The sequence below is a fragment of the Hyla sarda genome, chromosome 6, assembly GCF_029499605.1.
Source record: "Hyla sarda isolate aHylSar1 chromosome 6, aHylSar1.hap1, whole genome shotgun sequence".
Taxonomy (NCBI): Eukaryota; Metazoa; Chordata; class Amphibia; order Anura; family Hylidae; genus Hyla; species Hyla sarda.
In genome coordinates, this window is record NC_079194.1 from 134,841,564 (window position 1) to 134,859,517 (window position 17,954).

General features: G+C 42.4%; 1 protein-coding gene across 3 annotated transcripts in view; it reads left to right on the top strand.

Annotated features, from left to right (window-relative positions):
* DNAH1 (dynein axonemal heavy chain 1) overlaps positions 1–17,954 on the top strand; it is a 113,823-nt gene that overhangs the window by 10,627 nt on the left and 85,242 nt on the right. For all 3 annotated transcript variants that reach the window (XM_056525103.1, XM_056525104.1, XM_056525105.1), the window contains 13 exons: positions 1,157–1,300; positions 3,283–3,535; positions 4,534–4,691; positions 5,810–6,021; positions 6,611–6,909; positions 7,357–7,507; positions 11,860–12,053; positions 13,443–13,668; positions 14,148–14,267; positions 14,582–14,664; positions 15,454–15,595; positions 16,377–16,532; positions 16,784–16,982. In XM_056525103.1, coding sequence (XP_056381078.1) covers positions 1,157–1,300; positions 3,283–3,535; positions 4,534–4,691; positions 5,810–6,021; positions 6,611–6,909; positions 7,357–7,507; positions 11,860–12,053; positions 13,443–13,668; positions 14,148–14,267; positions 14,582–14,664; positions 15,454–15,595; positions 16,377–16,532; positions 16,784–16,982 — 2,337 coding nt within the window. The remainder of the gene's footprint in view (positions 1–1,156; positions 1,301–3,282; positions 3,536–4,533; positions 4,692–5,809; positions 6,022–6,610; positions 6,910–7,356; positions 7,508–11,859; positions 12,054–13,442; positions 13,669–14,147; positions 14,268–14,581; positions 14,665–15,453; positions 15,596–16,376; positions 16,533–16,783; positions 16,983–17,954) is intronic.

The following is a 17,954-nucleotide window of genomic DNA, read 5'->3' on the forward strand; positions in this document are numbered from 1 at the left end:
TCCTTCCTACTGCATCTCCTTCCTTCTGGCTTTGGCTCAAACACTACAGGGGCAATATTCTAAAAAAAAATCAGCCAAGTGAAAATCCTGCCTATATGGGAGATGGAAAGAGATCAGCCATTTGGCAAACAGCTACTGGATTTGTATGACCACCTTTATACAGTACTATTAGGTCTATTATACAGCCTCGATATATTCTACTGTAGAGCTACAGAACATTCACTTTTCTGCTGGTGGAGTCACTGTGTACATAAAGCATATTCCCCAGTACTAATCCTGTATTGTATACCCCAGAGCTGCATTCACTGGTATGAGCTATCAGAGATGAAATCTCCCATCATTCTCTGCTTCCTCAGTATCTGCACATAAGATCTGCTGATAAGTCTTTACACCAGGCTTTGTTAAAGGGGTACTCCGGTGAAAACCTTTTTTCTTTTAAATCAACTGGTGGCAGAAAGTTAAACATATTTGTAAATTACTTCTATTAAAAAATCTTAATCCTTCCTGTACTTATTTGCTGCTGAATACTACAGAGGAAATTCTTTTCTTTTTGCAATGCTCTCTGATGACATCACGAGCACAGTTCTCTCTGCTGATGTTATTATTATAATAATGCTTTATTTATTGTTGTTCTTAGTGGTATGTGAACCCAAGTCCCCAGCACTGCAAGGCAGCAGTGCTAACCACTGAGCCACCATGCTGCCCTTAGCATACATCTGCTATGCATGGTTGCTAAAATGGACGGAGATGTCAGCAGAGAATACTGTGCTCGTGATGTCATCAGTGTTCAAAAAAGAAAGGAATTTCCTCTGTAGCATTCAGCAGCTAATAAGTACTGGAAGGATTAAGATTTTTTAATAGAAGTAATTTACAAATATGTTTAACTTTCTGCCACCAGTTGATTTAAAAGAAAAAAGTACCCCTTTAAGTCTATTAGCCCCCTACAGTATTGAACCTCAGCTAAGCTGTTGGGGTACTTAGACCTTAGGCTTTCTGACATTTTAAGTTCTTGGCATAGCCATACTGTTTAAAATAAATTCTTGGAGTTTTCATTCAATTGCAGATTTTCAAGTTTTCTGGACCATCATGTGCTCTACTGACATATTTTAACTGAATACTAACAATTTATCTGCATTTTTTTTTATCATCTGTGTAGAAGATCCAAAGAATCCACAGCTGGAATATAAGTGGTGCAATGTTGGTGTCCTGGAATATGATGAACAGAAGAAGCTCTACTTAGTCCATAAGTCCACAGGCAATGAGCTCCTGAGTGCAGCAAACTGCAGAGCGCCACAGACAGGTGCCAATGATTATTACAGATTCATATACTAAGGGTCATGTGTCTGTCGTACAATACATTCATTTTTGTAGCTCCTTGTTTGTTCACAATACATTCGATGTATTTCATATGTGAGCCTCACTTTATTTTTTATCAGTTGAAGGTGTTTTCCAATACAAATTCCTAAGGTCCCTTTCACGCAACGGAAATTCCACTTGGATTCCGCTTGTAGCTGCCTCCTCTAAAATTGATACTTAAAGGAGTACTCCAGTGGAAAATTATTTTTTTTAAATCAACTGGTGCCAGAAAGTTAAACACGTTTGTAAATTACTTCTATTTAAAAATCTCAATCCCTCTAGTACTTATCAGCTGCTGTATGCACCACAGAAAGTTATTTTCTTTTTTGCCTGACCATAGTGCTCTCTGCTGACACCTCTGTCCATGTCAGGAACTGTCCAGAGCAGCAGAGGTTTGCTATGGGGTTTTGGTCCTACTCTGGACAGTTCCTAAAATGGACAGAGGTGTCAACAGAGAACACTGTGGTCAGACAGAAAGGAAATTCAAAAAGAAAAGAACTTCCTGTGGAGCATACAGCAGCTGATACGTAGGATTAAGATTTTTAAATAGAAGTAATTTACAAATCTGTTAAACTTTCTGGCACCGGAGTACCTCTTTAATGTCAGCTACAGTCCATTTGCTACAGCACAGTCCCCAGTCTTTTCCTGTGGAATCAAATTCCCCATCAGAAGTTCCACTACTGAACTTCTGACATGTGAACTGTGCAGTAGAATCCCATTGGTATCAGTAGGAAGCTGCTGCAAACAGATTCTGTCCAGAAATTATGTAGAGTAAATGGGGCCTAAAAGTCCTGCAGATGCATTTTAATCTCTGCTTGCTGTCAGTGGATCAAAACATTCTTATTTCTATTCACAGCAAGCAGTCATTTTGTAAATGGTGAAGACTGAAAACAGTGTACAGTGGTCCCTCAAGTTACAATATTAATTGGTTCCAGGACGACCATTGTATGTTGAAACCATTGTATGTTGAGACCATAACTCTATGGAAACCTGGTAATTGGTTCTAAAGGCACCAAAATGTCAAAAAGTTAGGATTAAAGAAAAATAAGTAGATAACTAATACAGATAAAGCAAATCCTTACATATAAAAGTAAGAAAGAGCTGCTGGGAGCTGTAAATCACTGCCTATGTCAGTGTTTCCTCTACATAGAACAGTGTTTCCCAAGCATGGAGCCTCCAGCTGTTGCAAAACTACAACTCCCAGCATGCCCGGACAGCCAAAGGCTGTCCGGGCATGCTGGGAGTTGTAGTTTTGCAACAGCTGGGGGCACCCTGCTTGAGAAACACTGTTCTATGTAGAGGACAGGAGCTACTTCGGGGTCCTGTACAGTGCACGCAATGTCCTAAAAAAGTTACATGGAGTCGCCCTCACCTGGTGTCCAAAGAAGTAGGTAACCCTGGTACAGGTAAAGAGTACAGAACATGTAATACATCCCTGTACTGTAGGGGGCGCTACCAGACATCAGTCAGTGCATACGCTTCAGTAATACAAGGGTTTTACCAGTGAATGCCCATTCTGATTGGTCAGATCTTCCAGCCATTGACAGGTATCACAGATCTGGACTGTCTGTAGCATTGTATGTTGAGTCTGGTTCCAACTTACAATGGTCCAGAAAAGACCATTGTATGTTGAAACTATTGTATGTTGAGGCCATTGTAAGTTGAGGGATCACTGTATAAGAAAGTTTCAGATTGTTTCTTTAATTTTTCAGAGGCGCTTTTAAAAATGAAAGACACAATCTGATTGGTTGCTATGGGCAACTGCTCCTCTTTTCCTCTCCACAGGTTTTGATAAATTTCCCCACATGACACAAAAAACATGCTGATTTTGTCCATGTTAACATGCCCATAACGTAACAAGACTTCTTTATGGCAGATTTGTTTATTTTGTTAGTATTTCTTTATTGTTTTGTGTGTTTTTTTTAGGAATGCCCGTAGTGTCCTCTTTCCAGTACTGGATTCCTCAGATTAGGCTGCTGTTTTGTGCTGAGAATCCACAAGTGTTGGCACAGAGGATTGTAGCGGCCAACCAGCTTCGAGAGAAGACTGAAGCTCTACTCTTGTATAACCTGTATGTGGACTGTATGCCCGTGACTGGTAGCCTTAAGATCTCAGGGGAAAGTCTGGGCAGAATGAAGCAACGGCTACTGAGCACATCACGCCTGAACAAGGATGATAAGTACGTATGTCATCTGTGGAGTTGGGCGTGAATATTGGCATTTTGAATTTTTATTGCAAATATTCGCTTTTCCCCCCGCATTTGCGCATATTCGCATATGTGAATATTCGCATGTGCGCATATTTGCATATGTGAATATTCGCATATTCCTTCTTTTCACTTGTGGGCCAATTAGAATGATGCAAATACACTTGTCAGGTGTTATCAACAACATCCCTAGCAACCAATAGTAATGTTGCCCACCCCCTCACTGTTTTCTTCCTTGAATACGCGAATATAACGAATACGTGAAATTCGTGAATATAGGACGAATATTCATCTATATATTCGCGAAATATCGCGAATTCGAATATGGGCAATGCCGCTCATCACTAGTCATCTGTACACTGGAGAAGATAGTGTGGCCTCATATTCCATACTGGTGCCCAAAGCCTTGCAGGAAACAGCATAGTGAGACTCCTATAAGCCAGAACCTGATCGTCCAGCTAGGCTTGTAGTCTGATTCTTTATACAGTGAATAGAGTAATTTGATAAAGCATTAAATTAAATTGGGCTATTGTCAGTGTTATGGGTGATTTATAGGTCATATGGTATTATATATACCAGCAGGAAGCCTTGATGGCCGCGCCACACCTTTCAACTTGGAAATTTCAACATATAATCTAACAATATTAGTATCTGAATTGTCCTCATAAAACTCTATCTTACCAAAATGTAACTATATTTATTTCTCAAAAATCTGGATGACAACCAAAATAGCGGGTAGCTTTTATTTCCTGTAACCCCACTTTTCCAAACTACTGCATAGCTCTGGGGTAATGGAATGATACAACCACTACTTTTGTAAAGTAAAGCTAAGCAACCACCCTGTAGGAGCAGCAATGGTTATCATAAAGACAGCTGAAATGAGGACAGTATAAGGACTTATACCTATACTGATTAAAGGGTAGGTCCAATTTCTATAGGAAGTTACAGACTGTTTTATATTATTCCCTCAGTGCTCATCACCATCTGAAACATCTTGTAATGGAGATCAGCCTGGACTATGAACGTACAATGAACAATCTCGTCTTTGACAAACTGGTGTCCTCCAAACCCCACAAGTTTTCCTATGTTACTCTTCCAGACAGAGCCAAGGACAAGGTCCCGAGCAAAGGTACATTACTAAAGGGATCTGCCGCTTATAATTGTACAATGAAAAGTCCTGCAACTTTTTAATAGTCATTGGCCTATACTTCCTAAAACTTCTTACGCATCACAAACATACTAAAATGTCAGATTCATCAATGTGTATCAGGCTGATTGATAAATCTGACATATGTGAAGACTTGTCTAATGGAAAGCTTAGACCAACTATTACATGGCTTACGTCAAACCTGAACCGTGCACAAACATTTTTGTACATTTAGGTCACATGCCTTTTGCAGAAGCTACAACACTTTTTACCGAGGCAATACCCCTTTTGTTGAACCTCACAGAAAAGTTCTTAAAAAGTGTCGGAAATTCACAATAAATGTAGTGTACGTCACCTAATAGAGTTTTTTTGTGCATATAACACAGAATTCTGCAATATTAACTCTGAGCCTTTATTCTTACATTTTTAGCAATTTTCAAGATCTCCGCATTCTGTCTGTGAATGGGAACATTTAGTACTGATGGCCCTTTCTCACACTTAAAGGGGTACTCCGCCCCATAAGATGTCTGATCGCGGGGTGCACCCGGCGTTCATTTAGAGCATTGGGTTCAGTGCCGGAGGCTCGTGACATCATGGCTGTGCCCCGCCTGTGACATCACGGCCACACCCCCTCAATGCAAGTCTATAGGAGGGGGCGTGACGGCCGTCATGCCCCCTCCCATAGACTTGCATTGAAGGGGTATGGCCGTGTTGTCAGGAGCGGGCCGTGACCGTGACTACATGAGCCTCTGCCCTGTATCGCCAGTCATCCGGCATGTCTGGGGTGCCGCAGCCGAGATCGCGGGGGTCCCCAGTGGTGGGACCCCTGCGATCAGACATCTTATCCCCTATCCTTTGGATAGGGGATAAGATGTCTAGGGGCAGAGTACCCCTTTATGGGCTTGTTACAATTGCTCACAGTCTAGATTTCAGACTGATACATTTTAGCAAACTATGCAGGCAGGAAAGAGATTAGTGCTTCTTGTCTAGGATGAATGCATTTTAACAGGCCCTCAGCTGTGAGAAGCTTTAGGTCAGTATAGGTTTTCGGTTTACTGTACGTTCATATTATTCTGATTTACTTCTCATGTTCTTCGCAGGATTAATTGATGTTCCCAGCTATCCATTTGTCAAGAACAGGGCAGAGTTCACATTCACCACTCTCCTGACCAGGACCGAGGTCATCACCTCCCTCTGTAAAGTGCGAACTGAATGCAACAAGGCGTCTTCTATGTCTTTGTTTCATTCCACCCTGACCAAGTGTGTCCGACTGGAGGAATTTGAGCAAACACAATCACAGACCTTCTCTCAGGTACCAGAAAAACATTGTATACATCTGCATGAGAAGAGACATCAGCTTACAAATAAGCTGCGCTCACATCTTTTTATCAGGTGTATATAAACAGTTTTTGATAATGGGCTCCTCTTTCTGGTACACAGCTTCTTACATTGTATCAGAGCTCTCTCTTCTAGGCCAGTACAGGATTCTGGCCTCTGAATTCAAACAATAAAATGTCCCATTTACTGACCATAAGCAGATATATTAAAATGTTTTATATGTTTTAGAAAGTTGCAAAACTGACAAAATGTAACAATATTGCCAGTGTTTGGAACATTTAGTGTGCGTGCTGCAGGGGTCGGCCACGCCCCACGTGATGTCACACCACGCCCCTCAATGCAAGTCTAAAGGAGGTTTCGTGGCCAACCCCTGCAGCGTGGCCGACCCCCACAGCATACGGAACTAATTGTTCTGAACGCTGGCCAGTGGAGTACCCCTTTAAGATACTAGATCTGCAAGATTCTGACAATTTTGAGTGATATGTAATAGAACCTATATTATAGAGTATAGTCCAGCATATAAAATATTACCACAAATAGCTTCAATTCTCACCTTTATCTAGGTCCAGTTGTTCTTAAAGGACAGCTGGGTGAGCACCCTGAAGAATGCCATCCGCAGCAGCCTGAGAGACGTAGGGAAAGGTTGGTACGACCTCAGTGAGTGTAACTGGGAGGTGTACCACATGTCCAAACTCCGGCAGCTCATGGAGCTCATCAAGTTTAACCTACAGGACTCTCTGCGCTTTCTGGTACAAGACTCCATTGTCAGCTTTACCCAGTTCATACTAGATGCTTGCTACAGTGTGTTATCGTGTCCTGAGGAGCTGGACTGGGGGGGTGACCTCATCAACAGCCCATACAAGTAAGATATCATGTACTGCAGCTATAGGTTCCATTGTCCTGTCTGCCTCTGATTCCATTATACAAATTGCATCAAGAATTTGTCACCAGGTACTCCAGAGCTGCACTTACAATTCAGTTCACTGTATACATATATAACATTACTTATCCTGGACTGATTTTAAATTACATACTGTATTATTCTGCAGACCTAGACTATTCTGCTGTTGGATTAATTACATTACTTACCCTGTATGGATCCTAAGCTACATACTCTACTGACTATTCTCCTGGTGTAGGCAGTCAATACATACATTACATTACTTATCCTGAACTGATCCTGAGTTACAAAATGTTTTCTTTAGTATGATCTGCTACTGTACAGTGTCCATTGCTTCTGACGTGATTTATAATATGGATTTGATGTAACATGTCCTTTTCATATAATTCATATTTCTCTTTATTGAAGACCTCGGAAAAATCCAATTTTTCTGCTGGACTTGGTGCTGGACAGCTCTGGGGCTCATTTCAGCACTCCACTGGAGAACTTTGAGACAACTCTGATGACTTTGTTTGATAAAGGGATCCAGGCAACTCACAGCGTCCCCCAACTAGAGAAAGTTAGTATTGCTCTGATCTCATCAGGCCATCCTTGTAAAAAAGAAAGAAGGGTATAAAGCTTAGCACACACAGCCATATGTCTCGCAGTGAGAATTACTAAGAGATTGTCACTGCCCCACCCCTGTTACCTACCTCACTTAGTAATATAATGCCATTGTGATCGGACATGAGATCCACACACCTTATACTACAGTCACATCTATTCCATCTATTACTGCTGACAACCATCCTCTATATCATGTCTGAGAGGTTGTCACAGCCCCGCCCCCATTACTGACATCACTGGATATAATTACATTGTGATCAGACATGAGACCACACACCTTATACTACAGTCACATCTATTCCCTCTATTACTGCTGACGACCATCCTCTATATCATGTCTGAGAGGTTGTCACAGCCCCGCCCCCATTACTGACATCACTGGATATAATTACATTGTGATCAGACATGAGATCACACACCTTATACTACAGTCACATCTATTCCATCTATTACTGCTGACAACCATCTATATCATGTCTGAGAGGTTGTCACAGCCCCGCCCCCATTACTGACATCACTGGATATAATTACATTGTGATCAGACATGAGACCACACCCCTTATACTACAGTCACATCTATTCCATCTATTACTGCTGACAACCATCCTCTATATCATGTCTAAGAGGTTGTCACAGCCCCGCCCCCATTACTGACATCACTGGATATAATTACATTGTGATCAGACATGAGATCCACACACCTTATACTACAGTCACATCTATTCCCTCTATTACTGCTGACAACCATCCTCTATATCATGTCTGAGAGGTTGTCACAGCCCCGCCCCCATTACTGACATCACTGGATATAATTACATTGTGATCAGACATGAGATCCACACCTTATACTACAGTCACATCTATTCCATCTATTACTGCTGACAACCATCCTCTATATCATGTCTGAGAGGTTGTCACAGCCCCGCCCCCATTACTGACATCACTGGATATAATTACATTGTGATCAGACATGAGATCACACACCTTATACTACAGTCACATCTATTCCATCTATTACTGCTGACAACCATCTATATCATGTCTGAGAGGTTGTCACAGCCCCGCCCCCATTACTGACATCACTGGATATAATTACATTGTGATCAGACATGAGTTCCACACACCTTATACTACAGTCATATCTATTCCATCTATTACTGCTGACAACCATCCTCTATATCATGTCTGAGAGGTTGTCACAGCCCCGCCCCCATTACTGACATCACTGGATATAATTACATTGTGATCAGACATGAGATCACACACCTTATACTACAGTCACATCTATTCCATCTATTACTGCTGACAACCATCCTCTATATCATGTCTGAGAGGTTGTCACAGCCCCGCCCCCATTACTGACATCACTGGATATAATTACATTGTGATCAGACATGAGTTCCACACACCTTATACTACAGTCATATCTATTCCATCTATTACTGCTGACAACCATCCTCTATATCATGTCTGAGAGGTTGTCACAGCCCCGCCCCCATTACTGACATCACTGGATATAATTACATTGTGATCAGACATGAGATCCACACCTTATACTACAGTCACATCTATTCCATCTATTACTGCTGACAACCATCCTCTATATCATGTCTGAGAGGTTGTCACAGCCCCGCCCCCATTACTGACATCACTGGATATAATTACATTGTGATCAGACATGAGATTCACACCTTATACTACAGTCACATCTATTCCATCTATTACTGCTTACAACCATCCTCTATATCATGTCTGAGAGGTTGTCACAGCCCCGCCCCCATTACTGACATCACTGGATATAATGACATTGTGATCAGACATGAGATCACACACCTTATACTACAGTCACATCTATTCCATCTATTACTGCTGACAACCATCCTCTATATCATGTCTGAGAGGTTGTCACAGCCCCGCCCCCATTACTGACATCACTGGATATAATTACATTGTGATCAGACATGAGATCCACACACCTTATACTACAGTCACATCTATTCCCTCTATTCCTGCTGACAACCATCCTCTATATCATGTCTGAGAGGTTGTCACAGCCCCGCCCCCATTACTGACATCACTGGATATAATTACATTGTGATCAGACATGAGACCACACCCCTTATACTACAGTCACATCTATTCCATCTATTACTGCTGACAACATCCTCTATATCATGTCTGAGAGGTTGTCACAGCCCCGCCCCCATTACTGACATCACTGGATATAATTACATTGTGATCAGACATGAGACCACACATCTTATACTACAGTCACATCTATTCCATCTATTACTGCTGACAACCATCCTCTATATCATGTCTGAGAGGTTGTCACAGCCCCGCCCCCATTACTGACATCACTGGATATAATTACATTGTGATCAGACATGAGATCCACACCTTATACTACAGTCACATCTATTCCATCTATTACTGCTGACAACATCCTCTATATCATGTCTGAGAGGTTGTCACAGCCCCGCCCCCATTACTGACATCACTGGATATAATTACATTGTGATCAGACATGAGACCACACATCTTATACTACAGTCACATCTATTCCATCTATTACTGCTGACAACCATCCTCTATATCATGTCTGAGAGGTTGTCACAGCCCCGCCCCCATTACTGACATCACTGGATATAATTATATTGTGATCAGACATGAGACCACACCCCTTATACAACAGTCACATCTATTCCATCTATTACTGCTGACAACCATCCTCTATATCATGTCTGAGAGGTTGTCACAGCCCCGCCCCCATTACTGACATCACTGGATATAATGACATTGTGATCAGACATGAGATCACACACCTTATACTACAGTCACATCTATTCCATCTATTACTGCTGACAACCATCCTCTATATCATGTCTGAGAGGTTGTCACAGCCCCGCCCCCATTACTGACATCACTGGATATAATTACATTGTGATCAGACATGAGATCCACACCCCTTATACTACAGTCACATCTATTCCATCTATTACTGCTGACAACCATCCTCTATATCATGTCTGAGAGGTTGTCACAGCCCCGCCCCCATTACTGACATCACTGGATATAATTACATTGTGATCAGACATGAGATCACACACCTTATACTACAGTCACATCTATTCCATCTATTACTGCTGACAACCATCCTCTATATCATGTCTGAGAGGTTGTCACAGCCCCGCCCCCATTACTGACATCACTGGATATAATTACATTGTGATCAGACATGAGACCACACATCTTATACTACAGTCACATCTATTCCATCTATTACTGCTGACAACCATCCTCTATATCATGTCTGAGAGGTTGTCACAGCCCCGCCCCCATTACTGACATCACTGGATATAATTACATTGTGATCAGACATGAGACCACACACCTTATACTACAGTCACATCTATTCCCTCTACTCCTGCTGACAACCATCCTCTATATCATGTCTGAGAGGTTGTCACAGCTCCGCCCCCATTACTGACATCACTGGATATAATTACATTGTGATCAGACATGAGACCACACCCCTTATACTACAGTCACATCTATTCCATCTATTACTGCTGACAACCATCCTCTATATCATGTCTGAGAGGTTGTCACAGCCCCGCCCCCATTACTGACATCACTGGATATAATTACATTGTGATCAGACATGAGATCCACACACCTTATACTACAGTCACATCTATTCCATCTATTACTGCTGACAACCATCCTCTATATCATGTCTGAGAGGTTGTCACAGCCCCGCCCCCATTACTGACATCACTGGATATAATTATATTGTGATCAGACATGAGACCACACCCCTTATACTACAGTCACATCTATTCCATCTATTACTGCTGACAACCATCCTCTATATCATGTCTGAGAGGTTGTCACAGCCCCGCCCCCATTACTGACATCACTGGATATAATTACATTGTGATCAGACATGAGATCACACCCCTTATACTACAGTCACATCTATTCCATCTATTACTGCTGACAACCATCCTCTATATCATGTCTGAGAGGTTGTCACAGCCCCGCCCCCATTACTGACATCACTGGATATAATTACATTGTGATCAGACATGAGACCACACACCTAATACTACAGTCACATCTATTCCATCTATTACTGCTGACAACCATCCTCTATATCATGTCTGAGAGGTTGTCACAGCCCCGCCCCCATTACTGACATCACTGGATATAATATAATTACACTACACATCTTTAAGATCTTCTGCACTGTCTATACTGTTAGATGTCTGATGCTTTTCTCTTTGTTTTGCACATGTCTAGTTTGTGCTGGAGGACCTCTTTATTAGTGGCACGCCTCTCCTGGAGTCTGTCGGTCTGCATGAACTTGCAGTAGAAGAGCTGCGTAACAACATCCGCATGGCCATTTGTAAAGCTTTGATACCACTGAAGGCCTATGCAAAACAATACGAGAAATACCTGGAACTTAACAACACAGATGTGGAGACTTACATGAAGTGAGTGCCTACTCAGTGGCTGCACATAGGAGGCAGTCTCTTTATTGATTCCGATATTATTTTATGGGAATAAAATAGTTTTTCAATATAATCTACTAAATCCTGAAAAAGTGGGGCCATATTTGTATGTTTTATAGGGGTGCTTGCTGCATATTTGCATACTGTGACAAACTTGGGGGTTACTCACTCGCAGGGATCACCATCTCCAGCGTCTGAGAAGGTTAGCACACCACAGATTGCAGTCCAAACAAAGCAATGTTCATTTTCATCTGGCCTCAGCCAGTTTTTAGGCTGCATTCACATCTCGTTTTTACATTACGGGTGCCGGATCCGGCTGGGGGAGGGACAAACCGGGCTCTCCCGTACCCCAGCCGGACCAGCGCTGAACTCCATTTACTTTAATGAGCCGACTGGAGTCAAACGGTGACTCTGGTCGGCTCATTTTTGACCTGTATGTGGTTTCCTGACTGGACCTAAAACCGTGGTATACTACTGTTTTAGGTCCAGTCACAAAACCGCATATGGGTAAAAAATGAGCCGACCGGAGTCACCGTTTGACTCCAGTCGGCTCATTAAAGTAAATGGAGTTCAGCGCTGGTCCGGCTGGGGTACGGGAGCGCCCGGTTTGTCCCTCCCCCAGACGGATCCGGCACCCGTAATGTAAAAACGAGATGTGAATGCAGCCTTATTCTTCATTCACAAAGATCAGCACCACTTTGCACATTAGACAAAAACCTGCTCGGCTGAGCTCTAACCAACACAGGACTAGGGAGATTTATCAAAACCTGTCCAGAGGAAAAGTTGCCCAGTTGCCCATAGCGACCAATCAGATCGCTTCTTTCATTTTAAACAAGGCCTTTGCAAAATGAAAGAAGTGATCTGATTGGTTGCTATGGGCAACTGAGCAACTTTTCCTTTGCACAGGTTTTGATAAATCTCCCCCAATGTCCTGGCCTAGCCGGGCCTGTCTCACCCGACTTGGGTTTCCTCCAGGCTGTAGCCCCCACAGGCCTGGCCTAGCCTGTGTCTCACATTGGGAACCCTTCTCTGAGAGACTAAGCCCTCTTCCCGCAGAGGTCTCTCATGTAGCCGAACCATCTCCTAGCAGGCGTGGAATTAGCCGGAGTGGAAGCTGCTCTTGCTAATTCCAACTTTTATCTCCTGTATTTAGGTTGTTGTCGGAGAAAAGTCTTTTTTTCCATTTTAGTGGCATATCCATGATACTCCAGCACCCATACTGCCACAATACCTATTTATGGATTTGGTGCACATAACATACAGAGTGCTTAATTTTTTGCCCCAGCGTAATAGGTTGTATTATATGGTTCATAAGAATTATTTTACACATAATCCAATTTTTTCCTAAACACATTATGGGTTTCTCTACAGAGCTTTCCGAGCAAAGAACCCCTCAGCCCCAGAAGTAAGACAAGCTGCTGAAGAACATCTTCTTGAAAAAGAACGGCTGGACCATGCTCTCCCCAACTCCATCATAGTCGGTCCCTTCCAGATCATTATAGAAGGGGTGAAGCAGAATTTGTCTCGGAAAAGAAAAGCTCTCTCTAATGCACTGCTTGAGTTATTCGCTAAGAATGTACACAAAGAAGTGGAGGAGGTAGAGCCCATCTCTTTGCAGCTCCACTTTTTAAAGGTGTACTCCGTCCCTAGACATGTTATCCCCTATCCAAAGAATAGGGGATAGGATGTCTAATCGTGGGTGTCGCAGCTGGGACCGCCGCAATCTCTGTGCAGCACTCGGCGTTCGTTTAGAACTCTGGGTGCAGGCGACGGGGGTTGTGAAGTCACGGCCCCGCCCCTTGTGATGTCATGCCACACCCCCTCAATGCAAGTCTATGGGAGGGGGCATGGAGTGATGTCATGAGGGGTGGGGCTGTGACGTCATGACTCCCCGCAGCCCGCTCCAAGCTTTCGGAGTACCCCTTTAACATATGATGGTATTGTTCCTTTGCTGGTTTTGTTCCTGTACAAAGTTTATTTCATTCTATTGCATTATGGGTGATATAGTACATTAAATTGTAACAAAAAAATAATAATTTTCTAATTTCCACTTCTTTCTTACTTCCTTATCTCCAGATTTCAGAGAAGTTCCGAGCCATCAGTCGTAAACTGTATGAAAAGCCAAATAGTATTGAGGAATTGACAGAGCTCCGAGAGTGGATGAAGGGAGTTCCTGAGCAGGTTAAATCTCTGGAGGTAAGACACCTGAAATATATCATTCACACTATCATTCATCTTTCACCAGGGTAGTGTTTGCATGATATTGAAGATAACATGGAGACCCCATGTGTATTAAATCTTCATATTTGCTCAACTATTACTGAATACTGTTTTGGATTATTTAGAATGCAATGTTTATATTAAAGGGTTTCGAAACATCCTAACAAATCACCACAAATCACCACATTTACCCCCTCTTCTCATTTTGTATTGTATAGATATGGGGTGCAAACTGTGACCCCTATTTTCTTTAAAGTAAAATAAATGATGTATCTGATTTTTTGTTTTAGGAGCAAATACGGAAAGTGCTTGGTGATTACGACGTCATTGATGAGTTCTACTACAGCTTGTCTCAGGATGACTTCAATGCCAAGTGAGTGGATCATACCTATTTCATTGAAAAGCATCGTAAAGGGGATCTGTCATCAGTATCATCTGCACTAAACTATTGGTAAAGCTTTTTGGTTCAGGAGATAATGATAAAAATTATACTTACCGTTCCTCGTTCCATGCCTCAGTTCTCTGGTATATGCAAATGTAGAGCTTGGTGCTTGTGGAACTTGGTTCACAGAGGCCGTTCCCAAGCTATGGGTGCACAGTGATCTGCATCTTCATTGTAACCCCCCCTGTGCTGAGCCATTCCCTCTGAAGAAAGTAGCTCCACTCTGGCAGGGCTCAGAGCAGAGGAGGAGGCATCACTATGAAGATGCTGCCCAGACATCATTGTGCACCCAGGGCTTGAGAACCCCCCCCCGGACCAGCATCACATTAACATATAGAAGCCGACAGAGAGAAAGTCCAGCTCACTCCCAAACCCGTAGCGCCTGGACTGGAGCGGACAGCGCCTTGAATGCAGCAGTACAGGAACGGATTCTTTATTGAGAAACTTCAGCACATGGATGACAGACACAAAGTGACGCGTTTCGGCCCTAGCGTCGGGCCTTAGTCATGCTACATTTACATATACCAAAGAACAGGAACTACCAAAGAACAGAGAAAGGAGCACAGAGTGAGGAATGGTAAGTATGATTTTCATCAGTGTCACCTGCACTTTAAGCCGGTACCAACAGGTCAGTGCAGGTGATAGTGATGACAAATTCCCTTTAAAGATACAACACTTTTAAGCAATTGTACTAAGTACCCCATATTTTTCCATTATAAGGTGGTTTGTCATTGCCTGGCCTCATAAGATATCAGTTACCATGGAAACCATCCGAGAGCAACATTTGGAAGATGAGGAGAGATTCGGTAAAATTCAAGTTATGGACCAAAACAATTTCTTGGAAAGACTAGACACCTTGCAGGTCAGTACAGTGTTGATGCTACTTACATAAAATCTGCTTAATGAAAAGATTGGTAATCCACCCCTTTGCTGGAATAGGGAAAAAATCCCTTACACATTAATTCACACAATGGGGAGAAATGCACCAGTAATAAATTTGGAGCATCTCCTGCCTGGTCTAGTTTTAGGCTGTAAAGACAGTGAAGTTAAAGGTGTACTCTGGTGGAAAACATTTTTTTTATAAATCAACTGGTGCCAGAAAGTTAAACAGATTTGTAAATTACTTCTATTAAAAAATCTTAATCCTTCCAGTACTTATTAGCTGCTGAATACTACAGAGGAAATTATTTTCTTTTTGGAGCACATCTATGCCCATTTTAGGAACTGTCCAGAGTAGGAGAAAATTCCCATAGCAAACATATGCTGCTCTGGACAGTTCCTAAAATGGACAGAGATGTTAGCAGAGAGTACTGTGCTCGTGATGTCAGCAGAGAGCACTGTGTTCCAAAAAGAAAATAATTTCCTCTGTAGTATTCAGCAGCTGATAAGTACTGGAAGGATTAATATTTTTTAATTTAAGTCATTTACAAATCTGTTTAACTTTCTGGCACCAGTTGATTTAAAAAAAAAGTTTTCCACTGGAGTACCCCTTTAAATCTGTCTGATTGTGTTCTGTGCATTAGGAAATCAGTAGATCAGGACCACCAGCATATCGGGGGGGGGGGTCCATTTGCTCATCTCTGCTTGTAGTGTATTTTACAGTCTATATTTTCAACATAATTTCCCTTTTATCTTCGCCCTAGATGGTTGTTGCTGGATTCTCCACCCACGTTGATATAAACCGCGCTCATGAGATTGCCAATGAGGTTCGAAGGGTTCACAAGCAGCTTAATGAATCTCAGCACCTGGCTCAGCTCTACAACAACAGGGAGAGGCTCTTTGGCCTTCCAGTCACCAATGTAAGTTTTACACCTCATCATCAGTATATGACAGTGTTTCCAAACCAGGGTGCCTCCAGCTGTTGCAAAACTACAACTCCCAGCATGCCTGGACAGCTGAAGGCTGTCCAGGCATGCTGGGAGTTGTAGTTTTGCAACAGCTGGAGGCACCCTGGTTGGGAAACATTGGTATATGATGTGAAGTGGTGTCTGTTTAGGGGTATCTGCCACATTTATATTACTGTTGTAGTAACTTTATTCCATTTGGGTAGTATGACAAGCTGTTAAGACTGGTGAAGGAATTTCAGCCCTTCCGTGACCTATGGACCACTGTCTCAGACTGGATGCGCTGGTATGAAAGCTGGATGAATGACCCTCTTTCCACCATCGATGCAGAGCAACTGGAAAAGAACGTAATGGAGTCCTATAAAAACATGCATAAGTGTGTTAAACATTTCCGAGACATTCCAGGTAAGAGGTGTAAGATCCCTCTGCATATGTTCACTTTTGGAACTGTATTAAAGGGGTATTCAAGGAAAAAAAAAATTATATATCAACTGGCTCCAGAAAGTTAAACAGATTTGCAAATTACTTCTATTAAAAAATCTTTATCCTTCCAATTATCAGCTGCTGAAGTTGAGTTGTTCTTTTCTGTCTGGCAACAGTGCTCTCTGCTGACATCTCTGCTTGTCTCGGGAACTGCACAGAGTAGAAGAGGTTTGCTATGGGGATTTGCTTCTACTCTGGACAGTTCCGGAGACAGGTGTCATCAGATTAGCACTTAGACAGAACAACTCAACTTCAGTAGCTCATAAGTACTGAAAGGATTAAGATTTTTTAATAGAAGTAATTTACAAATCTGTTTAACTTTCTGGAGCCAGTTGATATATAAAAAAAAGGAGATTTTTTACACTTACAGTAAAATCTCTTTCTCGAAGGATCCATTGGGGGACACAGACATTGGTTATATGCTTCTGTCTCTAGGAGGCTTGACACTATGATAACCAAAAAGTCGGCTCCTCCCAGCAGGATATACCAGCCTCCGGGCCACTGAGCTAATCAGTTTTAGTCCCAGAGCAATAGGAGTAGACCGACAGGTCAAAGGAAAAAAACATGAACTGTCCGAGAACCAGAAGAAAAAATAACCGAACACTCCCTCGGACAGATAACCGAATAGGAACCCCAGAAAAGGGCGGGAGCTGTGTCCCCCAATGGATCCTTCAAGAAAGAGATTTTATGGTAAGTGTAAAAAATCTCCTTTTCTCTATCGGCTCCATTGGGGGACACAGACCTTGGGACGTACCAAAGCCGTCCCTTGGGTGGGCAGAGAAAAAAAGGTCAGTCAGTCGTCTGTACCACCGCCACCTGCAACACTTTACGGCCCATACTAGCATCAGCCGATGCGAAGGTATGAACCTGGTAGAATCTCGAAAAAGTGTGCAA